The sequence below is a fragment of the Stenella coeruleoalba genome (assembly GCF_951394435.1).
Source record: "Stenella coeruleoalba genome assembly, chromosome: 13".
Taxonomy (NCBI): Eukaryota; Metazoa; Chordata; class Mammalia; order Artiodactyla; family Delphinidae; genus Stenella; species Stenella coeruleoalba.
In genome coordinates this window covers 44,223,640-44,251,353 of record NC_137159.1, presented here as the reverse complement: position 1 = coordinate 44,251,353, position 27,714 = coordinate 44,223,640, and the positions used below count along the sequence as shown (strand labels likewise).

General features: G+C 37.7%; 1 protein-coding gene across 4 annotated transcripts in view; it reads right to left on the bottom strand.

Moving 5' to 3' along the window:
* Positions 1–232: 232 nt before the first annotated feature.
* Positions 233–27,714, bottom strand: part of CLHC1 (clathrin heavy chain linker domain containing 1) — a 52,169-nt gene continuing 24,687 nt past the window's right edge. For 2 of the 4 annotated variants that reach the window (XM_079941078.1, XM_079941080.1), the window contains 5 exons: positions 21,142–21,316; positions 14,435–14,637; positions 8,497–8,676; positions 6,954–7,146; positions 3,408–3,845 (listed from right to left, as the gene is read on the bottom strand). In XM_079941078.1, coding sequence (XP_079797204.1) covers positions 3,791–3,845; positions 6,954–7,146; positions 8,497–8,676; positions 14,435–14,637; positions 21,142–21,316 — 806 coding nt within the window. In that variant the 3' untranslated portion in view covers positions 3,408–3,790. Of the gene's footprint in view, positions 300–3,407; positions 3,846–5,908; positions 7,147–8,496; positions 8,677–14,434; positions 14,638–21,141; positions 21,317–27,714 lie in introns of those variants that run through there. The other 2 variants (XM_079941079.1, XM_079941077.1) reach the window with 2 other exon arrangements.

Here is a 27,714-nt window from a genome sequence, read left to right as displayed (position 1 = left end):
GAAAAAGTTTTAAATGTTAAGAAAATTTTTTGAATAAATTTGTTTCAGAAAATCTCTAAACCTTTGCAAATGAATGAAATTAATGGAAATTCATTTTGATAAATGCTTGACTACAATAATTAAACAAAAATGTAACTAGTACAATTAAATCTTTCAGACTCTGAAAGAAACATTTTCCTCCCTTCTGTTGCTGTGGTAGACAGAACACCTAATTTGAGTCAGAGAAACTTACTTCATCATGGTCCTTGCTACGTGATCTTCGGCATGTTACTTTGCCTTCTGAATTCCCTTTTCTTCACCTATGAAAATGGGGATAATAATATCTATTTCACAAAATTTTTGTGAGGATTTAATAATACATATTAATAGTACTAGCACAGTGTCTGGCACAGAGAGAACACTTTAAAAATATTTGTTCTCTTCATACATGGCAGGCAAAGAGGTGCCTTGTATAAAAATGAAAAAAGCCATGGGGGGGACTTCCCTGGTGGTGCAGTGTTTAAGAATCCGCCTGCCAATGCAGGGGACATGGGTTCGAGCCCTGGTCCGAGAAGATTCCACATGCTGCGGAGCAACTAAGCCCGTGTGCCACAACTACTGAGCCTGTGTTCTAGAGCCTGCAAGCCACAACTACTGAGACCACGTGCCACAACTACTGAAGCCCACAAGCCTAGAGCCTGTGCTCCACAACAAGAGAAGCCACTGCAATGAGAAGCCAGCACACCACAACAAAGAGTAGCCCCCGCTCAATGCAACTAGAGAAAGCCCGCGCACAGCAACGAAGACCCAATGCAGCCAAAAAATAAATAAATAAACAAATAAATTAAAAAAAAAAAGCCATGGGAGATGAATAGGTAAAACACAGAGGACTTTTAGGGCAGTGAAACTATTGTGTATGATACTATAATGGTGGATACATGTCATTATAAATTTGTCCAAACCCACAGTATGTACAACACCAAGGGTGAAGCCTAATGTAAACTATGGACATTGCGTGATAATGATGTGTCACTGTAGGCTCATTCATTGTAACAAATGCACCACTCGGAGCGGGGCGGGTATTGATAACAGGGGACGCTATGCATATGTGAGGACAGGGGGTATATGGGAAATCTCTGTATGTTCTGCTCAATATTGCTGTGAACCTACAACTGCTTAAAATAATAAAATCTATTTTAAAGCCATGGGTTTAGAAAAATATGACAAGTTTTGGATATTTCTAACCCAATGGAGAATTTCTATTATAGCTATTTCATTACAGCTGTCAGAGAACAATGTCATAAATCAAACATTAATGCAGTGTTGACCCTGAAAATTATAGCTACTAGTATGACCTAATACCCATCAACATACAACCTAAAAAATAAAGCAGGAATCCAACAGAAATGCACATATATGTTCATGAACAAGACATGTACAAAAATATTCATGAAAGCACTATGTGTACGTGCTACGCTGGAAACGTAGATGTCCATCTATGGTAGAACTGTGGTATACTTACACAATGGAATAATAAATAGTGATGAGAATAAACAACTGCACATGACATGGATGAATACCACAAAAATAATAAAGAACCAAACACACAAAAATACATACATTATGATTTCATTTATCTAAAATTCAAACTCAGGCAAAACTCATCTAAGGTATGAGAAGTCAGGATAGTGGCTATCTCTGGGAGGGGGATAATAATGACTGAAAGGGGGCTTCTAGGATTCCAGGGGTGTTATTTCTTCATCTGGGAGTTGGTTACATAAATGTGTTGACTTTGTGAAAAATTATTGAGCTGCACAGTTATAACTTGTTCAATTTTCAGAATTTATTATCGTGTATATGTATATATCAATAGAATTTACCAACAAAATAAAGCTAGAGTAAAGCTAATTCACAAGATTGGCATTAAATATGAAAGATTCCAGGTCCAACTTGGTATTTATTCATTGACCTGCTTATTGCAACTTACTTTGTACCCAATACTGTGTTTGATTTTGGTGATATAATGGTAACTGTTATGGGTTGAATTGTATGTGCCCTCCCAAAATTCATAAGTTGCAGCCCTAATCCCCAGTACCTCAAGATGTGACCTTATTTGGAGATAGGGTCTTTAGAGTTAAAATGAGTTCATTAGGGTGGGTCCTAATTCAATATGACTGGCATACATATAAGAGGAAATATGGACACACATAGAGCACATAGAGGGAAGATGACATAAGAGATATAGAGAAGGTGGTCACCTATAAGCCAAGGAGAGAGGCAAAGGTCTGAAGCCAATTATTCCCTTACAGTCTTCCAAAGGAACCAACGTTGCCAACACCTTATATCAGACTTCTGGCCTCCAGAACTGAGACAAATTTGTGTGGTTAAGCCATTCAGTTTGTGGTACTTTGTTTCAGCAGCCCTAGAAAACTAACAGAGTAACCTTCCCCCATTTTCCACACCCTCAAAATGTGGTGTCCTTGCCATCAATAAAAAGTACTGTCCCTGACTGTAACCATGATAATAGCAATAAAGGACAGCCTAGAAAAAAGAAATGTGGCATAATTAAGGAAGTCATAAAAGGTTTCCCTGAGGAATTTTTAACCAAGCTAAAGCCTGAAGTAAAAGAAATTATTAACTAGGTAAAAAGAAAGGGATGAGCCTTCCAGGTAAAAGAAACAGCATATTTTCAAGCCCCTTACAAGAGGAACAGAAAAAATACAAGTGTCTGGCTCAAAATAATGTGTAATACGGTAGGAGATGAGTCTGGAGATCAGCTGGAATTCAGATTATGCAGAATTTGTTAGGCCATGTTAAGGACTTTGGATGTTATCTCAAAAAGCAATGACATGAGACAACTATTTAGTGCATGATAATATGATGAAATGTGAAATACTCAGCATCACCTATGAAGCATCCTTGCCAAAATAGTTGAAACTAAATCTAGTTAAGTTTTTACAGCTAGCTTCCATTTACAGGAAATATGGGAAAAAGAAAAACAAGTTAAATAATACCATAAGGAAGCAATCAGACAAATCTAAAATGTGGAACATTCCCAGTAACAACCAAGCCAGTCCAGTCAGTCAATGGCAAGAGAGAGAAAAAGAGAGGAAGAATACCCTATATGCAGAGACACAACAACCAAAGAGAATACATGGACCTTGTTTAGCTCCTAACTGGAACAACTCAACTGTAAAAAGGCATGTTTAAGCAATTTGTGAAATGTGAATACAGACTGGATATTAGATAATACTAAGGAATTATTTTTAGTTATTTTTACAATATTCTGTCTCTTCCCACTGAAGCTGTAATCTTGATAGCAGAGACCATACACAAAACAGGTATCCAGAACATGCTGGGTTTGTTTTTGTTTTGGCCGCACTGTGCAGCATGTGGGATCTTAGTTCCCTGACCAGGGAAGCGCAGGGTCTTAACCACGGGACCGCGAGGGAAGTCCCCACAATATGTTGCTGATGCTGGTGTTGAATCCTGGTATTTACAATTTAGGCAGAAGGTGAAAAAGCACTGGGAAATCATCTGTGGAACTACTGAATTTTTGAGTTGTGAATGACAAATGGAATTATCTAGCCAAAATAAATTCATGAGGAAAAGGACACAAAAATAGATCGTGGTAGAGCTGGTCTAGCACAGGCTCCTATGCCACGAGGCTCATGTTATACCTCTTTCAGTGCAGCTTATAGGGAGGTTCTCACAACTTCCAAGCCCTGTACAGCTCACAACTCAACTATTTCTCCTTCCCCCACTTGACTTTATATTCTTGCTCTTCCTCCCAACTCCATCTCCAGGCATTTTACTTTAGATTCACTTGACAAATTTCACTTTCCTTGGGTAAACTGCCAAAGGTACTGCTAACAAAGAAGAAGAATAATGAGTGGAGGAAAAAACATTTTAAAACCAAAGCAAAATTAGCAGTAACAACAACAGCTTCTGTTTCAAGCTTTTTCCAGATTTCTGTACCTAATTCATTCTCTTGGCTTTCATGAACACATTTTTTTTCCAAGTTCTGCCAACGGATACATAGTAGCTTTCTATCAATCATACAAGTCTCAAAGAAAAAAGGGTGTTAAGCCATTGGTACATAAAGAATCAGTGCTGCTGAAATACCCTCTCCTTCCCTTCCTTTTTTCCATCCTTCATATTTTCTTTTCAAAAATCATAGCTAAGGACTTCCCTGGTGGCGCAGTGGTTAAGAATCTGCCTGCCAATGCAGGGGACACAGGTTCAATCCCTGGTCTGGGAAGATCCCACATGCTGCGGAGCAACTAAGTCCATGCGCCACAACTACTGAGCCTGAGCTCTAGAGCTGACGAGCCACAGCTACTGAAGCCCACATGCCTAGAGCCCGTGCTCTGCAACAAGAGAAGCCACTGCAATGAGAAGCCTGCGCACCGCAACGAAGAGTAGCCCTCGCTCACCGCAACTAGAGAAAGTCCATGTGCAGCAAAGAAGACCCAATGCAGCCAAAAACTAAACTAATTAATTAATTTAAAAAAATCATAGCTAATATGAAGGTCAGAAATAAAAATACTATTAGTTATTATAAGCCTTTTATAACTAAACTGCAATTTAAATTGCTTTTAGAATTGTACATAGGTATTACTTTTAAAAAATATTACATTTTAAGTGCTCAGAACAGTGGGCACTAAGAATGGTTTGTAGCCGGACATCACCAAAAGCTGTGTGAGGGAGCACCTTGTTTCCACGTGCACTTGCAGTGGGAGCTGTGCGCAGGCCCTTGAAGACTTTGATATTTTCTTTATAAAATAAAGCTCGTTGTGAGCATTAAAAGAAAAAAATTACATTTTAGAAAACTGAATTATAGCTATCCAGTACTGTGGTTACCAAGATACAGAAAAATTGAGAACTTAGCCAGTATTCTTCTGGATTTGTAAGATAAGCCCAGCAACCCAAATATTAGTGGAAACAGATAGCTTAATATAGGCAATAAGGTATGTTATATCAAATACTCCAAAGAGGGATAATTATACAAGTACAAATGCATAGATATGTGGGATTTGGGAAGTATAAACCAAGTAGAGGAATATGTGTTTCTGGGACCTATTACATTGAAATAAGGGTTATCTTCTATTAAGTTCTTCCACTATGTAATATATTTATATTGCACATACATATCACTAAACCTTTTGGGGAGATATTACTGCCCATATTTTACAAAGAATAAGAAGAAGAATTTGAACTTGAATATGAAGCTGTCCGATTCCAAGTTTACATTCTTTCCACTATAAAATAACATATATACATTCAGTTTAAAATTAGGAGGGGAAAACTTATGCTCTTTTATTCTATCTAACAGCAGCTCACTTTTACCATGTTCCATGATCAAGGCTGACATTCTGGTATGGCATAAGGGCTGAAAGCTGTTCTGATTAGTTGGGTATCTGTTGTTTGATTGGTGCCTATGCCATGCTGATCATTAAATATTTTGAATATCACACCTGTCCATGACACAGAACTCTGAGTTTTCAATCAAATACTTACTCAGACACTTGAAATCATCTAAAACCACTTCGTATGACATATTCCATGCCTACAGGTATCCTGGGTCTAAGATGTAGAACTACTACTTCTTTGCAAAATTTGGCTATTCTCTCTCTAGATAAGAACATGCTGAAATTCCCAAGTTTTATAGCAGAAGCTTAACATTTGCCATTTATATATACCAAAGCATGGAGCACATCTTTGAGTCAGTAGTACAAAATTACTATACTCTAGGTTTTTGCCAGTGAAAACCTTGAAATGGCATCCTGCCTTACTTGTTACAAGTCAGACTTATAGCATTTGATATTTGGGAAATCAGTCTGACAGATACTACTCACACCTTCCTCAGTTCTTGCTATTAAATTAGATCACCAGAAAGGAATATATTTAGACATTAACTTATGCACTTAGATAGAAATGCCTAAACTGAGATTTATACACTTACATTCTTAGATTTTATCAAGATTCAATATACAGGAGGGATAAATTAGGAGTAGCATATACACACTATTATATATAAAATAGATAACCAGGGGCTTCCCTGGTAGCGCAGTGGTTAAGAATCCGCCTGCCAATGCAGGGGACACGGGTTCAATCCCTGGCCCGGGAAGATCCCACATGCCGCGGAGCAACTAAGCCAGTGCGCCACAACTACTGAGCCTGTGCTCTAGAGCCCGTGAAACACAACTACTGAGCCTGCGTGCTGCAACTACTGAAGCCCGCGTGCCTAGAGCCCGTGCTCCACAACAGGAGAAGCCACCGCAGTAAGAAGCCCGCGCACCGCAATGAAGAGTAACCCCCACTCGCCACAACGAGAGAAACCCCACAGGCAGTAACAAAGACCCAGTGCAGCCAAAAATAAATAAATAAAATAAATAAAATAAAATAAAATAGATAATCAACAAGAACATACTATATAGTACAGGGAACTCTACTCAATATTCTGTAATAACCTATATGGGAAAAGAATGGATATGTGTATTGGGTTGGCCAAAAAGTTCATTCAGTTAATGAATACATTGTTCAACAAAGTTCTTGACGAAAATGAAAAATGCCTTTTATTTTTACTTAAAACCGAATGAACTTTTTGGCCAATCCAATATGTACATAACTGAATCACTTTGCTGTACATCTGAAACATAATATTGTAAATCAACTATACTCCAAAATAAAATTAAAATTAAATAAAAAATAAAAATTTTAAAAAAGAAAAAATAAAGTACATAGGAATTTTAGAAAGATTCAATATACAAAATGACCATATAAAAAAAGGAAGAAATGGTGTAAATATTTCAAGGACAAATCTAAACGTCATCATAAAGAAGCATGATATATTTCTGAGAACTTCATACTCCAGATTTATTTATAAGTTAGTTATACCAAAATCAGTTTGCCTAACTGATATATATAAAATGTTGTACAGGCTCCCTCAACTGGTTAAGATGTAGAACTACCAAAAAACATGCTGCATCAAGTTGACTTTATCATCCTCTTCAGAAATTTCTGTAACCCCAGCTTGAGATCGAAGAACAGACATGATGTCATTAGATAATTTGCCAAAGCCATTCTGTAAACATATATCTGCTAATTCTTGCCACTCTTCTAGGGAGCAAAATGGATCATTTATCATAAGATGTTCAACTGCATCTGAGGAAATAAAAATACAATATTATAATATAGCACTTATTTGATAATCCATACTTAGCAATTCTTCAAAAATAAAGAGATATCATTTCAACTCCATTACTATTAGACCTGATTCCTTTAAGTGTAACGTGGAGTGCCTAGTCGAGCTCATAGTAAGTACTGAAGTGTTAGTTCCTTCTCCTCCTCCTTTTTCATTAACCTTTTCATGCCTCAATTCAACTCTCCACCATTTCTCACATTACCTATTCCTCCACTCATCTCCTTCTTGGTAAGGTCAGCAGATGCTGAAGGCTGAAAGGAAGGGAGCTCAGAAAGTGAAGAATGTGGGCTCAGCCTTATTCACAGTCTATAAGGTACCACTAGGAACTATCAAACAAATCTGATGGTCAAGTTTTCATGATCCTTCAAACACTTTTATAAATGCCCTATAGTGCTAACCTAAGGGTTTAAAAAACTTTGGCAAAACCTCCATCCTATCTCTAGACAGAGACCTCTTAATGATGGGCCTGCTTTAACAAATATTTTTCTAAAGGAAATAAAAGAAGGATTTTGTTTATTAAAGAAAACTAATGATATTATTTACTTTTGAAAATCAATTATAGTGACCCTCTTTGGAACTATTTATGGAACTCGTTTACTACCTGCATTACTTATAATACTTGATGAAAGAGGATCTCTATTCAGGTTATTGTAATCACTATCATTTTATTTCTACCATGATTACTATTTTTCTATCAAATAAAATATTTTAGTTGATATCTGTAATGATAATTTCTAAATTATCTTCCCAACTATGTTTTCATGTAATTTACTATTCTTTCTTTGGCCCCATATGATAATTTAAAATCAATCTGTCTGCTCAAGTTTCTATATTAAATTAGAGAAAGGAAAGAAAAAAGTGAGATCTAATTAGTTATTCCTGATCCCACTCCAGAGTGAGGTTCAGAGTAAATAATATATGTAAATAATATTTTCATATATATTTGGTTTAGGAATAAAAAACATAAAGTTTATCTAAATAACACTTTAAAAAATATATATAAATTATTAAATATACACATGTTAATATATATAAAGAGTTTACAGTAGTCATAGCTATTATAATTATTATGATGTTACCCTCAAGCTTCAGAAAGAGTCTCTCTTCATTCTAATTCTCTCAACAAATATATACTACTGCCAACAGATTATTATTAACATGGTAATCTTTACATTTATAAACACCTAAAGTTAACTCTTGCCAAGAATAAACTCTTAGGAAGATAGAGTTAACTCAAACATAATAATCTTGAACCTTTCCCTAAATAACCCACTACTATTTCTTTCACTACAAAATTTTACTTCACTTACCTTTCCCATCTTTATTTATTTCTTGAAGTAGCTTAAGGCCAACTTTTTTCATATCTACAGAGAACAGGTGAAGTACAGCAAGACCAAAAGATAAATATGGTGGTTTCCCATTCCATTCTTTAGTGAGACACTGAATTAATTCAGTGTGGGGACATAACTTTATTAGCTGCATCAGGTCATCTGAAAGCAAAAATGAAAAACTGTGTCTCAACATCCTAATATGATACATCAACTAGAAACTGGGACTAGCTAATGTCTATATTTGCCAATCAACTCTTCTTTTTCCAATCCTTCCAAAGCCCTCAATGAATTCAACATTACTATCTCCAATCCAAAAAAGAAAAAAAAAAATTATACTCAGCATAGGAGAAAACAAAGGAAAACTACCTAAACATAGTACCAGGAAAAAAAATTTATCAGAGAACAGTCTTGGAAAGAAATGTGGTATTAAAAAAAGGACCAGGTTGACAATCACGAATCCTGAATTCTAATCATAGCTCAATCAGTCACTTAATCTTTTGGACCTCAGTTTTTGCATCTTAAAGTGCTAGAATTAGTATCTCCACAATTTCTAAGCTCCCATCTAATACTACATTATTTTTGTCTACATCTTGTTGCTCATTTGGGGGCCAACTTCTACTGAGTATATCTTTCTTGCTGTGCCTTGAACAGAAAAGGGGCTCAGCAATTTTTCCTAAAAATATCAAGTATTTAGAAACCCAAATATGAAGATTTTAAGAAGCTGCTAGTTCAAGTAGCTAGAGGTTGAGCCATATGAAGTTGCCTACACTTGACCATTTTTTACTTCAAAAAAAAAAGCAATTTCATATGGTTTAATCTACTAGTTAACCATTCAGATAATCTAAAGCTACAATCATGATTTATATTCTTAAATTTATAAATTTTGTGTTAACTTACTAAATTTTTTTAAGTAAAAATATTCTTGAGCCACAACAGAGGTAATTTTCAGAATAATTTTTGAGAGCATTTCAAGAACTACGTGTAAACATACCTGCACTCTAAAAGGTAATACAAGGTAATCTAGTGTTTATTAAACACATATTTATTGTACTGTGAACTTACATATATTAAATTACTACACCTAATATTCAGTATAAGTCAGATATTATTATTCTCACATTACAAGTGAGGAAACAGGCTTAGAGAGGTTAGTTTTCCCAGAATTAGACACACAGTCTAAAGAAGAACAGTTCATCTGACCCCCAAAGTCCATGACCTTCCAATCTGTGGTGCTGCTCCTCCAAAATAATAAATATGTATGTGTGTGTGCATTGTGTGTATGTATATATATATACATGCATACACACACAAAGAGAGAGAGAGAGAAGGAAAGAGAAATGGTAAAAGATGAAGCAAGGAATAGCAGAATATAATTCTATATCAATGAAGTCAAATAATTTTTTAAAAATTTTCCCTAGAAAAGAGGTAGAAGTTTATGATTTGGGTCGCTCAATCTGGCCTCCACTAAGGTGAAGTTATTTATATAGGACAACCCTGTCTCCAACATTTCATAACTCATCCATCTCTCTCCATTTCATTCAATCAAGTATTCAAATACTCTTCTCCATTAATTGATTAACCAATATTTACTCCATTATGTACAAGATATGGTCTCTGACTAATTAGAAAGGACACAAGTTCAAATCCTATGAACCTACCCCTCTACTTACTTCAGAATGCATTTCCTTATTCCTTGGTTTGACATGTAATAATGATCGTTATTTATCTTGTATGTTCTATTTTAATAAGGTTATAAGGGTCTATATGTCAACCATGGTACTGTTTAACTCACATATACCTAGATACTTAGAACAGTGGTTCTCAAAATATGGTCTAGGGTCCATAAAGTCAGAACTATTTTCATAAAAATACTAAAATTTGCCTTTTTTATTCTCCTTCTCTCACAAATATACAGTGGTGTTTTTCCAGAAGCTACATGACATATTACAATAGACTGAATATAGGATCAGATATGGGAAGCCAGCTATCTTCTACTAAACCAGACATTACAGAGATTTACAAAAATGTAAAACAGTGTCACTCTTTTCCTTAAATTGTTTAGCTTTGGAAAAGTTACTTTTCATAAAAATATTTTACTTATGACAATACATAATTGGTTTATTGCTGTTGGTTGTTTTTGTTTTTGGCCTTGCGGCACAACTTGTGCTTAGTTCCCCAACTAAGGATTATTAAACCTGCACCCTCAGCAGTGAAAGCACAGAGTCCTAACCACTGGACAACCAGGGAATTTCCTATTGTTATTTTAAACGTGAAATTTTGCCATTTGCAGCAACATGGATGGACTTGGAGGGCATTTTGCTAAGTGAAATAAGTCAGACAAAGAAAGACAAATACTGTATGATCTCACTTAATATGTGGAATCTAAAAAAATAGATGCATCTGACTCACCTCACTCAGCTGTACCTGGGGAAGAGCCAGCGGACCAGCCTGCAGACTGATGTGACACTGCCCTGGCTGGAGACCCTGATTATATCCCACAATAAGCTGAGAAGCCTGCCCTTGCTGGGATGGGCACTGCCGGCACTCAACACCACGGACGTCTCCTTCAACGAGCTGGCCTCGTTGTCTCCTGATACCCTGAATGGCCTGAGCCACCTCCAGGAGCTCTACCTGTGTGGCAATAGGCTGCAGACTCTGCCCCCCAACTCCTCTCTCACCCCCCCACCCCCCAGCTCCTGGCACCCACGCTCCAGCTGAAGAAGCTCAACCTGGCTGAAAACCAGTTGAGAATAGAACGAAACAGAAACAGACTCACAGATATAGAGAACAAACTAGTCATTACCAGTGGGGAGAGGGAAAGGGGGAGGGACAATTTAGGGGTAGGAGATTAAAAGGTACCAACTATTAAGTATAAAATAAGCTACAAGGATATATTGTACAACACAGGGAATATGGCCAATATTTTATAATAACTATAAATGGAGTATAACCTTTAAAAATTGTGTATCACTATATTGTACACCTGTAACATATAATATTGTACATCAACTATACTCCAATAAAAATTTTTTTCTGGTTTAATTTCTTTTTTGTTAAAGTCTTTATTGAATTTGTTACAATATCGCTTCTGTTTTCTGTTTTGGTTTTTTTTTTGGCCGCAAGGCATGTGGGACCTTATCTCCTGGACCAGGGATCGAACCCACACCCCCTGCATTGGAAGGCAAAGTCTTAACCACTCACCACCAGGGAAGTCCCTGGTTTAATTTCTAATAGGATAAATATCAATTGGTAGAACCCACATAGACAAAAACTCTTTGGGATCTTCAATGTTTTTTAAAACTATGAAGGAGACCTGAGACCAGAAGGTTTGAGAGCCTCGGATCTAGAATAACCCAGTTTCTAGATTGTTTCTAGCCTCAGAGTCTAGAATTCCATATCTAGAATATAACCAGACAGGTACATTCACTTGTTTAATGACGATGGGGAAGGTGAACAAACAAATCATTTCAGGCTTTATTCTAGAAATCATTAGGGAGGAAAAACGAAGTGTTTTTCCTTCTAAAACAGATGCTCTATGAGTCAGATTTATGCTTTTGGAACAAAAGACCTTTTTAGGACTTCACCGTTTTTGTTCTGTTTCTTTGATTTGTAAATGTAAAGCTGACAGTCTAAATCTGAGAAAGACCATTTTCTTCTGAAACCAGAAAGTATTAACAAACTGAGTCTGTTCCCTGAGGCCAAGGATGATCCTTTGGAAAGCTGTGGTTGTTTGTCATTAAAAAGTAAAATAAGCAGAGTAATTTTTCAAACATTGTTTCTACCTTTTAAGCTTAATTTTCCTCAGGTTATTATTATCTTATGATGTTGTACTAAATAAATTCTGAGGATAAATATCAAGGTTCTAATTACATAGGAGAGTTAATATTTCTTACATTAGTACAATATACAGTTGTCCCTTGATATCCACGGGGTTTGGTTTCAGGACCCCCTGCAGATAGCAAAATCTGAGTATGCTCAAGTCTCTTACATAAAAAGTCTCTTATACAAAATGGCATAGTAATTTCATATAACCTATACACATCCTTCCATATACTTTAAATCATCTCTGGATTACCTAATACAATGTAAATAATATGTAAATAGTTGCAAATACAATGCAAATGTGATGTAAATAATTGCTGGTGCACAGCAAACACAAGTTTTGCTTTTTAGAACTTTCTGGAATTTTTTTTCCCTCAAATATTTTCAATCTGAAGTTCACTGAATCCATGGATGTGGAACCCATGAATATGGAGGGCTGACTGTATAATTATTTTACAGTGTAACGCACTACTAGAGGAACAGGATAATATGATAATGAGTCAATCATATTTCTGTATACTCATGCAAGGCAAATTTTGCAAGCAAAAAAAGAAACTTCACATTTCATTCAATAAAAATTCCAAGAGTAATTAAAACCTTGATTTCTTGACTAAAATAATTCTATGGAAAAATAATACTTAACACAGAACTGAATCTGTATAAATTAGATAATATTAATAAAATATATAATTCATTCAACAAATATTGTGTCGTAACTACTCTGCCAGATTCTGTTCCATCGCTGTGTCTATACAGGCAAATTACATACCGGTCTGTGCCTTAGCCTCTCTTTGGACACAGTTATTTTTCATCTATAAAATAGGGATGGGCTTCCCTGGTGGTGCAGTGGTTGAGAGTCCGCCTGCCGATGCGGGGGACATGGGTTCGAGCAACGGGAGAGGCCACAACAGTGAGAGGCCCGCGTACCGCAAAAAAAAAAAAAAAAAAAAAAAAAAAGGATAATAACAAACCTAGTTCATAGAGTTAACATAAGGATTAAGTGAGATAAGGCATGTAAAAAGCTGAACTATAGCTATTATTACACTAATAATATCGGGCATGCTGTTACATAATGAATGACAAAAATTAATAACTCTAAAAAACAGATTCTAAGTAAAAGTCAATTTACTCTTTGAAAATGATCAGATTCGACGACCATAAAAGATTCTTCTTCCTGGAAAAATGTGACCTAAAAGTGCTATATTTTGTTCCATTGTGCAATTTCTTAGAACTGGAGTACACAGCTTGCAAAATCAGGATTGACATAGGCCTGGGACATGGGGATATGTCAGGACTGCCTGTACATTAAGGCTACTGCTGAACTAGACTATAATAAGAGATCAGCTCATTCAACTAGGGTCACCCTGGGGCTTCCCTGGTGGCGCAGTGGCTGGGAGTCTGCCTGCCGATGCAGGGGACACGGGTTCGAGCCCTGGTCTGGGAGGATCCCACATGCCGCGGAGCGACTGGGCCCGTGAGCCATGGCCGCTGAGCCTGCGCGTCTGGAGCCTGTGCTCCACAACGAGAGAGGCCGCGATAGTGAGAGGCCCGTGCACCGCGACGAAGAGTGGCCCCCACTCGCTGCAACTAGAGAAAGCCCACGCACAGAAACGAAGACCTAACACAGCCAAAAATAAATAAACAAAATTAAACAAACAAACAAAAACTAGGGTCACCCTAAGGTCCACAATTCTCTCAGATCACTGCCCAGCTGCAACCTAGATGTTTCAAACTTTTTAAATCAACATTATTTCACTAATTCTTCATTTCTAATGCTTATATTATAGTTCAGAATGATATATATAAGTTCAGTTACTTTAAAAAAATCCTTTAAGTAGCATGGTCCAAATATCTGCAAGTTTACTAAATGTTTATGTACTGAAGAAATATAAAATGTATTTGAATGTCCACCATCAAAGTCAATCAGCTTCAGCTTACCTGTTTTCACTAAAAATTACAAAAGAAATCTACTTACCGGTATACACAAAACAAGCTTTATAATGTGTAAGTCCAAAATATTGCCTACTATCATGGGTGATCTTACAATTCAAGTCCAGAATTCGAATGTATACAGATAATAGGCTTTTTCACTTACCAGAAGTAAAGTCCTTGAACTGTTGTATGTATTCCATGGCCCCTTGAATTTGACCCTGTTTACACAGGCAAAGAAGAGCTTTCTTGCGCAGGCCACATTCACGATAGATAATCTGAGCTAAAGCCAGACACTTGGCCTTGTTATAAGTATCCTGCTCCCCATAATCAAAAATCACATCCCCAGCCTCCTCAGAAAATGTCAGCCTAGAGCAAGCAGATCAACAGGGCACACATTAGTGAGCTCTTGATGAATGGATGAGAATGAAATATTTGAAAATTCAGCACAGTAGAACTGGATTTTCTATGGTCTATAAGGATTCCAAGTTAGTAGGCAAATGATGAAATTAAACATATGCAAGACTTAACAACAAGAACAAAACCAATCAGCATGTCTTCCTTTGGGGGAAGTAATTTTGGTGAAACTGAGCTCAACTTTTAAAAAAATCTACAAACAAGGTTAAAGTTCTCCTGAAAAGACTGGTGGGATTTAAAATTTCAAGGTAAACAAAAATTCTCTCATAATTGAGGCTCTCAATATTCTTAGCTGTTATGTAGATTCCAACACCCTGCAGAATGTAAGAACTTATTAAATGTTGGTTAAAGATAGTGACAAAATCTTTAGCTCAAAATTACCAACAGATCTTGCAAGCATTTGTACTAAAACGAAAACAGAAAGTGCGACAGCAGTTGTTTTTTTTTTTAATTGTCATAGATTTGAAAGAAACAACGGGGGGAATAAAGGGACTTGACGGTGTCTATTAGGAGAGACTGAAGAAACAGTTCTTTTGAGATGGCTCAAGTAAGTAGATTTCACTTTTCATCAATTTTAGTGCACCATCTTCATACACAATTGAAGGGAACCATCTGTACTACTAACTCCACCTAGAAACTATCAGCATAAGCCAAAAAACATCTGGGTATCATTAAAGATATCACTTCTAATTACTGGCTGTACTGAAACTGGGCTTTATTGTTTGGGTGTTTTTTGGCCACGTCATGCAGCATCCAGAATCTTAGTTCCCTGACCAGGGATCGAACCCGTGCTCCCTGCATTGGGAGCATGGAATCTTAAACACTGGACTGCCAGGGAAGTCCCATAATTATATTTTTAATTAATAGCTACAGAATAACAACAGTCACATAATATTAGTGTCTGTATACATGTAATATAATGCCAATAACAATAAAATGAAATCCTGAAACTCCTACAAAATGTCTCTCTATTGAAAATTAAGTAGAAAAAGCCCTCTGTGTTTGTTGGGGCAGGCAGCAGAGAGGTGGGTTTAAAAGCAAAAGGCAGGGATTCCCTGGTGGCGCAGAGGTTGAGAGTCCGCCTGCCGATGCAGAGGACACGGGTTCGTGCCCCGGTCCGGGAAGATCCCACATGCCGCGGAGTGGCTGGGCCCGTGAACGATGGCCGCTGAGCCTGCGCGTCCGGAGCCTGTGCTCCACAATGGGAGAGGCCACAACAGTGAGAGGCCCACATACCACAAAAAAAAAAAAAAAAAAAAAAAAGCAAAAGGCAGCTCCTGAGTACAAATCAATTATTTAGGAAGCAATTCCCCGACTTCCACATTTTAATACCAAAATATAAGTTTTGGTAGTTAAAGCCACAACGTTTCCTGAGACTGAACAAGTCATTATTTCAGTTGTTGTAGTGACTGCATTACTGAAGCAACATGAAAATACCAGTATCTTAGTATTTATTTCTTATTAATACCATTATTTCATTATTTTCAGTGGTCACCCTCACGATGCTGTTCCACCTGAGAGAAGGCCAGAGTTGAGACTAAGGTTTGCTCTGCCTTCGTTTGTCACTTTCCAAAAGGATGATCAGAAGCAAAGAGTATGATTAAAAAGAAAATTATCCAAAAGGAGGAGGAGGATCAAGCCCCAAAATGGAATTGGCCCCAAAGGAAAAGCAGGCGGCGGGTGGTAGTGGGGGGTGGGGTGGTGTGTGTGTGTGTGTGTGACGGGGGTCAGGGGGTGAGAAAAACAAGGATTCTAGCCCTGGGGTAAAAGAGGTAGCAGTCAGACACCCAAAACAAGGTTTTGCCTTGTTTTCAGTCTGTAGCACATTTTCAGTAGTAGTCATCCAATAATTTTTTTGAAAAAGGCCAGATTTTTGTTTTTATGAGTTTCTAATGGAGACCTGAAATGTATGAATAGGTATAATCCACAGTTATCCAAAGCCTTCTAATTTTAGTGCATAGTTTTACCACACAGTTCCATCAAAGCTTAAGAAAAAATAAAAATGCTGCCAGAAGATTCAAATCTAATATTTTAAAATTAATCACTACCAATATGGTATGGAGTAAAGCCGTAATGATTTTTATAGTGTCTAAGGTATCTAAATAGAAGAAACTCAAAACATGGAAAATCCAAACAATATTAATTAGCTCATGAATGCTCTAGAGTTGAGTGGGTTAAAGAAAATTGTCCTATTTAGAATAAAGACATTTATGCTAAATGGTATGTCCAGAAAAATACAGAAATACAAATATGAATAATTCAGGAAAAATGCAGTGGTATTTTCCCACTTTATGCACTCAGGGAAATGCATAAGAGTTTAAATTCTTACAACTAAGAGGTAGAATAGGCCAAGTATACGTAAGGAAATTAATCTTGTCTGAAGTGTCTTTGCACTAGATAACAGGTGTTAGTAATGAACATGCACTTTCTGATGCTGTCCTCATGCCTGCACCATTTCCAGGGCTCCCTGACAAGTACTTTTTGTGGGGAGTGTAGAAGTGTGACCAGGCAGAGAAAGAAAGGAGGAGGCAAAGGCTGAAAAGAGGGGTACACATATGAAGAAGTTTCCTAAAACAGGAATTACGTGAACATAATTATTATTATGTGAATAATTAATTACTGTGTGAAGAGTAAGTGAAGGCATAACACGACAGGGTGAGAGAAAGCTACTTTGCGCTGGGAAACAATAGTGAGATCATCCCAGGGCAGTTTTATGACTATCCACAGTTGTGCAGGGAAATGATGAATTTGAAATGGGTAGCAGTAGGTAGTAGTATGCAAACTTGCCATTTTTGTTTGGGACATTTCTAAGTCATGGATTTATTATTTAGGGAGTGCTTACATTTGTCCATCTACTCCCTTATGATACAATTCTTAAAGATGAGAACTGTACCTATTCTATGTCCCTATGCATTTAGAGCCAAGAAAGCATAGCCCTCAGGCTGCAAAACAAGAAGGCCATGGCTACTAGAGAGAAGACAGGGAGGCCTTTCGTCACTCTGCCTTCCAATACTCACAGCCCAACCCATGCCCACATAGACCAAGCAAAAGGAGCTGTTATCTATTTCCAGATTGATCTTCATAAGCTGGTAGACACAGTTTTGGTGCCTACTCAGGTCCCCTTTACTGTGCCAGTGCCCCTTCTCCAGCTGATTATTGACAGCTCATAGCTGCCCCTCCTCCAAAGAATTGCCTTCAGCTGACTGGAGCCACCTCACCTAGAAAGTTATGCCTATCTTTCAACCCCTTAGTAATCTAGAGCTGACGACTGACTAGTAAGGGATAAAAGCCAGTCCCATAAAAAAGCGGTAACAACTTTGCGGTATGGCTTATGCTCCACAGCTCTCTCTTTATAATACTAATACTAGACTTCACCTGAGTTCACATCCTTGCTTGGCTCTTTCCCTATCCTGTCTCACTCCTTCCGTTATAAAATTTCCCAAGCAGTAAATGACATCAGCTAAATCCAGGTATCATACTCTCTTCAAGGGCATAGGGAGCCTGAGTGCCAAAAATATTCCCCTTTGCCCCATTATTTAGCAATAGTCCTGCCTTCTCATGATAAAGTCAATCAGGACTTCCAGACTCACAGAGCCTAAAGTTGCAGGCAAGGGAAGCACAAACTCCCTGTGCTGATGGTTCATTCTAAGTGTCAACTTGATGTTGTTGGTCAAATAATATCAAGTTGACACTTGATATTATTTGACCAACAACAGATATTTGGTCAAATATTATTTTGGGTGTGTCTGTGAGAATGTATTTGAAGAGAGTAACATTTTAACTGACAGGCTGAGTAAAGCAGATTGCTCTCCTGAATGTGGGTGGCCCTCATCCAATCGGTTAAAGGCCTGAATGGTACAAAAAGGATGACTCTTCCTCAAGAAAGAGGGAACTCCTCCTGCCTGACTACTTAGCTGGGACATCAGTCTTTCCTGCCTTTGGGTCTCAAGGCTGCCGGCTTTCGGACTGGAAGTTACAGCATTGACTCTCTTGACTCTCTGCATTGCTGATTGCAGATCTTGGGACTTCTCAGCCTCTATAATCATATGAGCCAATTTTTTATTTATATATTTTTTTTCTGTTTCTCTGGAGAATCCTGACTAACACACTCTCCAAGCAGGCTCCTGGGAGTAATAGTTGAGCAGGGCCACTCTTCATTTCCCAGACCCAAGTATTCTACGTATTGGGAATACAGCACTATATAATTATCATTGGTTTAAGGAGTACATGTCTTCCTAAAGGATGTTCCTCTGTCTTCAAAAGATGAAGTGACAAGTTGGCATCACCTGGACACCATCTGAACCTTCCATGAACCAAATTTGGGTTTGTTTTTTTTTCTTCTCCTGTCTGTTGGTCTTTGGTAACCCCACCCCTTGCATGAGCCCATAGGTGTGAGCTGTGGAAGTAGTGTCCATCAGGCAATGGTAGTTGACATGGAGTCTGGGCCACTTTTTCATGAAGCTTACTTGTCTGGGTAGTCCCAAGACAACTGAACACTGTTAGTGGGTAAATCAATAACCATGGTTTATAAGTGGGAAAAGAATTTGGGGACTTCCATGGCGGTCCAGTAGTTAAGACTCTGTGCTTCCACTGCAGGGGGCACAGGTTTGATCCCTGTTCAGGGATCTAAGATCCAGCATGCCATGCAGCATGGCCAAAAAAAACAAAAAAGAATTTCGAAAAGAATAGATATGTGTGTATATGTGTACCTGAATCACTTTGCTGTACACCTGAAACTAATACAACATTGTTAATCAACTATACTCCAACATAAAATCAAAATCAAGAAAAAAAAAAAAAGATGGTTTGATAAAGGCATGGTAACCACAGTCATTCTACCAGACAAGCTATCAAGACCAAAACTGTAAGTAAGAAGAATCTATAATGAGTTATAGAGAAAGATAATGAGTACTAATTAATATGTATGAATCTCAAAATAAATGTAAGTGAAAGAAGCCAGACCAAGAAGAGAAAAGAATATACAATGTGTGATTCCATATATATAAAATTCTAGAAAACGAAAACGAATCTAGAATAACATGAAGTAGATCAGTGGTTATTGAGAGGTGGTGGAATGAAGGAGGAGGCATTACAAAGGTACATAAGGAAACATTTGAGGGTCATGGATATGTTTATTATCTTGATTGTGGTGATGATTTCATGGATATATATATATATATGTCAAAACTTAAATTGTACACCTTAAATATGTGCGGTCTACTGTGTATCAATTGTGTCTTCATAATGCTGTTTTTAAAAAACTAATCAAATTGTACACTTTAAACATGTATAGGTTATTCTTTGTAAATTGTATCTCAATAAAGTTGTAAAAAAACCGAATTACAGCCCTAGGACCTAGCAACAAGGGCTATAGTTCCTCCTGCTAACCCTCCTCTTATAAGTTTCCCCAAGAATTGACTACAAAATCCTAGAGAAGATATGCCTGGATGGAGTGAACTTAATGTGAGAAGCATATAGATCTGTATTGTGCAAATGGTTGACTAAGGCAGATGCTGTTTTGGCGTCCTGCCCAAAGCCTCCTTACTGGGCCAACGTACCCTTCCCCAGCTGCTCTGGGTGTTGGCTGCCAGTGGCTCACAGGTCCTTCCCTTCCATAGGGAATTGCCCTGGGCTAGTGGGAGCCACCATGCCCAGACTTATGTAGTCCCATCTAGGCAGCCCACAGCCCTTGACTGACTGATGGAGAAGAAAGGAAGGCTGGCCCCTTGCCTCAAGTGAGAACAGCTCTGTGATGTGTTTTATGCTTCAGAGCCAACCCGCTATAAGTAAGGCCAAGGTTAGAACTTGCCTGAGGTCATGTCCTTGCTTGGCTATTTCCCCTTCCCTGTTCTGTTTCACTCAGTCCCTTATAGGTTTTTCTTCAGAAGCCCTCCTTCTATCAACCATGTACACCCAAATTCCTGTTTCAGGCTTTGGTTCCAGGGAACCCAATCTAAGGGAACCCCGGTACAAATCTGCCAATTTGTGCCGAGACTCAACTCCAAGAAGCCACCTCCTGCCTGTCCTTGCTGGTTTGTATTTTCTTTTAAATGCTACCTTGGGTCCATGTCCCTCCTGCTTACAAGTTTTCTCCTGGGTTTACCCTTTACATGTATCCACAGCCTGCCTGAAAACAGGTTCCTGCCTTATCCCTCTGAGCAGCATGATACTGATCAATCCTTTTCTATCCTTACCTATCAACTTCCATGCACCATTAAGTGGTCATGAAACATCTTGTCAGCTGCCTTGAGTCAACTCCTGATCTGGGCTCATTGTGACTGGGCTCTATTACTCCATCCATGAATGCTTAGTAAATACTTTGTGACTGATTAGTTGCAACAGAGATTTGAAATAAATGCTCAAATAATGTACTGATAAGAAAACTATTAAAATTTGAAAACAAAAAACTTTATTAAGCAAATTTCAAAATTAAGTTAAAAGTTTAACTTTGCTTACCTTTCCTGGGTGACCCAATTGATAACTAAATCTAAACGTTTTTCAGATAATCCACATTTGATTCCTTCCAGGGTTAGTTCTGCATCAACAGGATGTTTAAAAGCATGACTTATGCTAAAGATAGCCTCAAAAAATAAGAGTAATGGGAAAGGCTTTCCTCTAGTTTTTCCAACAGCTACAAAGAGAAGAAAAGTTTTTGAGTCAAATACTTTTAAGTAATAGTTTGCTTTTCCTTACTTCATATTCTTATTTTCATCTCATTGCATTTTCTAAAAATTTTAATCTAAAATTACGTATTTATAATTTTTAAGTAATGCTTGTGGATTAAACTTTATATTTTGGATAATGACTAAATATCATATGCTATGTGAAAACCTAGGCAGAGGTTGGAGTGATGGGTCTACAAGCCAAGGAACGCCAAAGATTGCTGACAGCTACCTAGAAGCTAGGAGAGCAGCATGGAATGGAAATCTACTTCAGAGCCTCCAGAAAAAGTTTAAAAAGCTATAAAATGGGAATTCCCTGGCAGTCCAGTGGTTAGGACTCAGCGCTTTCACTGGCATGGGCCTGGGTTCAATTTCTGGTCAGGGAACTAAGATCCTGCAAGCTGCATGGTACAGCCAAAAAAAAATTTCTCTTATTTAAAATTTTTAAAAAGCTGAAAGAATATACTACCAGCAGACCTGTACTATAAGAAAGGTTAAAGGTAGTCCTTCAAGCAGAAGGAAAATGACACAAGACAGGAAAACAATCTACACAAAGGAATAAAGACCAGAAATGGTAAATGCTATGAATATAAGCATTTAGAAGTAGAGTTGATCCCTGAACAACGCAGGGGTTAGGGGCGCTGACCCCCACTCAGTCAAAAATCCATGAATACGTGTATCCACATGGGTCCTCCATATCCACAGTTCCACAACCACAGATTAAACCAATGATGGGTCATGTATTACTATAACAAGTATTTATTGAAAAAAATCCACCTATAAGTGGACCTGTGCAGTTAAAGTTCATGTTGTTCAAGGATCAAACTGTATACTGTTTTTAAATTATTATTATTTTTTTTTTTTGGCGGTACTCAGGCCTCTCACTGCTGTGGCCTCTCCCGTTGCGGAGCACAGGCTCCGGACGCGCAGGCTCAGCGGCCATGGCTCACGGGCCCAGCCGCTCCGCGGCATGTGGGATCTTCCCGGACCGGGGCACGAACCCATGTCCCCCGCATCGGCAGGAGGACTCTCAACCACTGCGCCACCAGGGGATGCATGAAGTAGTACATAATCACCTGAGTGTAGAATGTGATAAGTTAAAGATATAACCCATAAAGCCTAAAGCAACAACCAAAATAAGACAACAAAGAGTTATAGGCTCATAAATCAACAAAGGAGAAAAATGGAATCATAAATAAATTCAAATAATCCAAAAGAAGGTAGAAGAAGAGAAAAAAAATAACAGAGATGAGAAAAAACAGAAAACAAATAAAAGTCAACCATGTCAACAATCACATTAAATGTAAATGATCTGAACACCCCAATTAAAAGACAAATATTGTCAGACTGTATAAAAAAGCAGGATCCAAGTACATGTTGCCTAGAAGACACTGACTTTAAATACAAAGACACAAATTAAGTAGATTAAAGTAAAAGTATGGAAAAAAGATACACCATGCTAATACTAATCAAAAGAAAGATGGAATCACACTTCCAATTTCAAAACTTACTACAAAACTACAGTAATCAAGATAGTATGATTGCACAGGATGGACATCTAGAGCAACAGAATAGAATTAAGAGTCTAGAAAAAAACCTCAAACATTTATGGTTAATTGATTTCTTACAAAGGGGGGCCAAAACCGTTTAATGGGTAAAGAAAAGTCTTTTCAACAAATGGTGCTAGGAAAACTGGATATCCACATGCAAAAGAATGAATTTGGACCCCTATCTCACACCAAACAAAAAAATTAACTCATAGTAGACCACAGACCTAAATGAATAAAACTCTTAGAAGAAAACATAGGATCTTAAGTTAGGCAAAGATTTCTTAAGATACAAAACCAAAAGCACAGCCATTAAAAAAGATCGGTAAATGGGACTTCATCAAAATTAAAACCTTTTGCACCTCAAAAAACACCAACAAGAGGGACTTCCCTGGCGGTCCGGCAGTTGGGACTTTGCCTTCCAGTGCAGGGTGGGTGGGGGTTCGATCCCTGGTAAAGGAGCTAATATCCCACACACCTCGTGGCCAAAAAACCAAAACATAAAACAGAAGCAATATTGTAACAGATTCAATAAAGACTTTAAAAATGGTCCACATCAAAAAAAATTTAAAACAAACAAATGAACAACAAAAAAACCACCAACAAGAAAGCAAAAATGCAATTCACAGACTAGAAGAAAATATTTGCATATCATCTATCTGATAAGGGATTTTTACCTGGAATTAAAAAGAGCACTTGCAACTCAATAATAAAAGCACAAATAAAACAATTATCAAATGGGCAAAGAATAGACAATTCTCCAAAGAAGATAAAATGGCCAACAGGCACATGAAAAGATGCTCAACATTGTTAGTCATTCGGGATATGCAAATTAAAACCACAATGAGGAAAAAAAAACGAGATACCACTTCACACAGATTAGAAAGACTTTAATCAAAATGACACGCAAAAAAAAAAAGAAAAAAAAAAAGACAGACATTGGGCTTCCCTGGTGGCACAGTGGTTGAGAGTCCTCCTGCCGATGCAGGGGACACAGGTTCGTGCCCCAGTCCAGGAAGATCCCACATGCCATGGAGCGGCTGGGCCCGTGAGCCATGGCTGCTGAGCCTGCGCGTCCGGAGCCTGTGCTCCGCAAGGGGAGAGGCCACAACAGTGAGAGGCCCGCATACCGCAAAAAAAAAAAAAAAAAAAAAAAAGAGAGACATTACATGTACCAAAATGTTCACTGCAGCTCTATTTACAATAGCCCAAAGATGGAAACAACCTAAGTGTCCATCATTGGATGAATGGATAAAGAAGATGTGGCACATATATACAATGGAATATTACTCAGCCATAAAAAGAAACGAAATTGAGCTATTTGTAATGAGGTGGATGGACCCAGAGTCTGTCATACAGAGTGAAGTAAGTCAGAAAGAGAAAGACAAATACTGTATGCTAACACATATATATGTAATCTAAGAAAAAAAATGTCATGAAGAACCTAGGGGTAAGACAGGAATAAAGACACAGATCTACTGGAGAACGGACTTGAGGATATGGGGAGGGGGAAGGGTGAGCTGTGACAAAGCAAGAGAGTGGCATGGACATATATACACTACCAAACGTAAAATACATAGCTAGTGGAAAGCAGCCGCATAGCACAAGGAGATCAGCTCGGTGCTTTGTGACCACCTAGAGGGGTGGGATAGGGAGGGTGGGAGGGAGGGAGACGCAAGAGGGAAGAGATATGGGAACATATGTATATGCATAACTGATTCACTTTGTTATAAAGCAGAAACTAACACACCACTGTAAAGCAATTATACTCCAATAAAGATGTAAAAAAAAATACACAAAAAAAAGATAGACGTTACAAGTATTGGTAAGGATGTGGAGAAATGAGAACTCATACACTGGTGGTGGAAATGGAAAATAGTGCAAAGTTTAGCAGTTCCTCAAAGTATTAACACAGAGTTTCCGTATAACCCAGAAATTCTTATTTATTTATTTGTTTGTTTGGCTGTGCCAGGTCTTAGCTGTGGCAGGCAGGATCTTTGCTGCCACACATGGGATCTTCATTGCAGCCTGTAGGATCTTTAGTTGCGGTACACAGAATCTTTAGTTGCAGCATGCAAACTCTTAGTTGCCGCATGTGGGATCTTTAGTTGCAGTACACAGAATCTTTAGTTGCAGCATGCAAACTCTTAGTTGCCGCATGTGGGATCTAGTTCCCTGACTAGGGTTCGAACCCAGGCCCCCTGCACTGGGAGCTCAGAGTCTTAGCCACTGGACCACCAGGGAAGTCCCTAACCCAGAAATTCTATTCCTAGGTATCTATCCAAGAAAAATAAAAACATATCCACACAAAAGCTTGTACAGAAATGCTCAGTTGCATTATTCATAATAACCAAAAAGTAGAAACAACTCAAATGACCATAAACAGATGAATGGATAAACAAAATACAGTACATCCATACAATGGAATATTATTTCACCATAAAAAGGAATGAACTACTGATACATGCTATGGCATAAATGAACCTCAAAAACATTAAGCTAGGGCTTCCCTGGTGGCACAGTGGTTGAGAGTCCGCCTGCCAATGCAGGGAACACGGGTTCGTGCCCCGGTCCAGGAAGATCCCACATGCTGCGGAGCGGCTGGGCCCGTGAGCCATGGCCGCTGGGCCTGTGCGTCCGGAGCCTGTGCTCCACAATGGGAGAGGCCACAACAGTGAGAGGCCCGCGTACCGAAAAAAAAAAAAATTAAGCTAAGTGAAAGAAGCTAGTCACAAAAGACTATTTATTGTATTATCATATTTATATAAAAGGTCCAGAATAAGTAAATCTATACAGACAGCAACTAGATTAGTGGTTACCCAGGGTTTGGAGGATAAGCAATAGAGAATGAGGAGTTAATTGGTACAAGGTTTTTTTTGGAATAATGAAAATGTTCTAAAATTAAATTTCAGTAATGGTTATACAACTCTGTAATTATAATAAGTTGATTAAATTTTGTGGCATTTTCCCCACATATGCCATATGCATATGCTAATTTAAACCTCAGACTTATGAAAGTTACTGTTTAACACCCAAAATGCCCTGTGTCAGCATTCATGATATAAGAATACTTTTGCAGTGTAACATGATCTGATAATCACTCAGTTATTAAATTGTAAATAATTGGGATGGTTTCTTGACTTCAAGTCCACTGAATAAAAACTATAAAATTACACTCTGTGTTACAGTGTACTAGGATCAAATACTGAAAACTGTGTGGGCAAAAATATGAGACACGCCCATTTGCACACAATTCATAGTCATGCGATCTCCATAAATACATATGTTTATATACACTATGTGTAGACAACAGATTTTCTGTGTTCAGGTAAAAGCATGTTTTTGTTCAAATTGCTGAATTTAAAGGTATTTTTAAGAAATTTATTTAAAACAAGCTGTATATATTTGACATCAAGAATTTCCACTTAGAACTAAGATAAGACTAATTAATCTCTATATTTGTAAGCTACATTGAGTATACCTCCCCTTTATGTATACCCCTGCATCTCCTTCTGAGATTCTCATCTTTTAAAAATGCATCTTAGTTTTAAAATAAAAGAATATTTTGTGATTCTCAGAAACACTCAGTAAGTACCACCAGTCTAGTATTGGTGAACTTCTCAGAATAAAATCCACATACCTAGAAAATGAATAAAAGTTGGCTGTTTTCCAATTTCACTGTAATTATATTTATTTAAGCATTAATTGCAAGCACTGAGTTTTACTTAAACTTGCAATCCCTACTTTGAGTAGACCAAGTCAAAGGGAAAAGAGAAAGAAACTCAGGAATATACTAATATCACTTAAAAAATTTTTTTTAATTTTTTTAATCACTTTTAATTTATGCTAAATTCAGAGCACAGCCAAAGAAAGAGTTCCTGGGTATTTATAAGATGTCTGAAACTTCTGAGTAAAAATTAAACATTTTAACATTTAACATTTAAAATTAAACATCAATGTCAAAAAAACAAAACAAAAAAAACCCTGAACACTAAAAACTACAAAATATTGCTAAAAGAAATTTTAAAAGACCTAAAAAAAATGGAGAGATATACCATATTTAAGGGTTCACTGGATCAGAAAATTCAATACTGTTCAGTGTCTGTTCTCCCTAAGTTGAACTACAGAGTCAGTGCAATCCCCAGCAGGTCTTTTTGTAGAAATTTACAAGCTGATTTCAAAAATTTAAACAGAAATACGAAAGACCTAAAATAGCCAACCAAATCTGATAAAGAACAGAGTTAGAAGACTAACACTATCTGATTTCAGCATTTACTATAAAGCTACAGTAATCAAGACAGTGTAGTACAGGCATCAAGATAAATAAATAGATCAATGAAATAGAACACAGCTATGGACAACTGATTTTCAACAAAGGTACAAAGGCAATTCAGTGGAGAAAGTCTTTTTAATAAATTATCCTTGAACAACTGAATAGCTCTCAGCAAAAAAATAAACTTTGACCCATACCTCACACCATATATAAAAATTAACTCAGGGGCTTCCCTGGTGGCGCAGTGGTTGAGAGTCCACCTGTCGATGCAGGGGATGCGGGTTCATGCCCTGGTCCGGGAAGATCCCACATGCCGCGGAGCGGCTGTGCCTGTGAGCCATGACCACTGAGCCTGCATGTCCGGAGCCTGTGCTCCGCAACGGGAGAGGCCACAACAGTGAGAGTGAGAGGCCCGCCTACTGCAAAAATAATAATAATAATAATAATTCAAACTGGATCATAGACCTAAATGTAAACCTAAAGCTATAAAATCCTTAGGGAAAAAAAAATAGGAGAAAAATCTCTGCAGATTAAGCACAGATTTCTT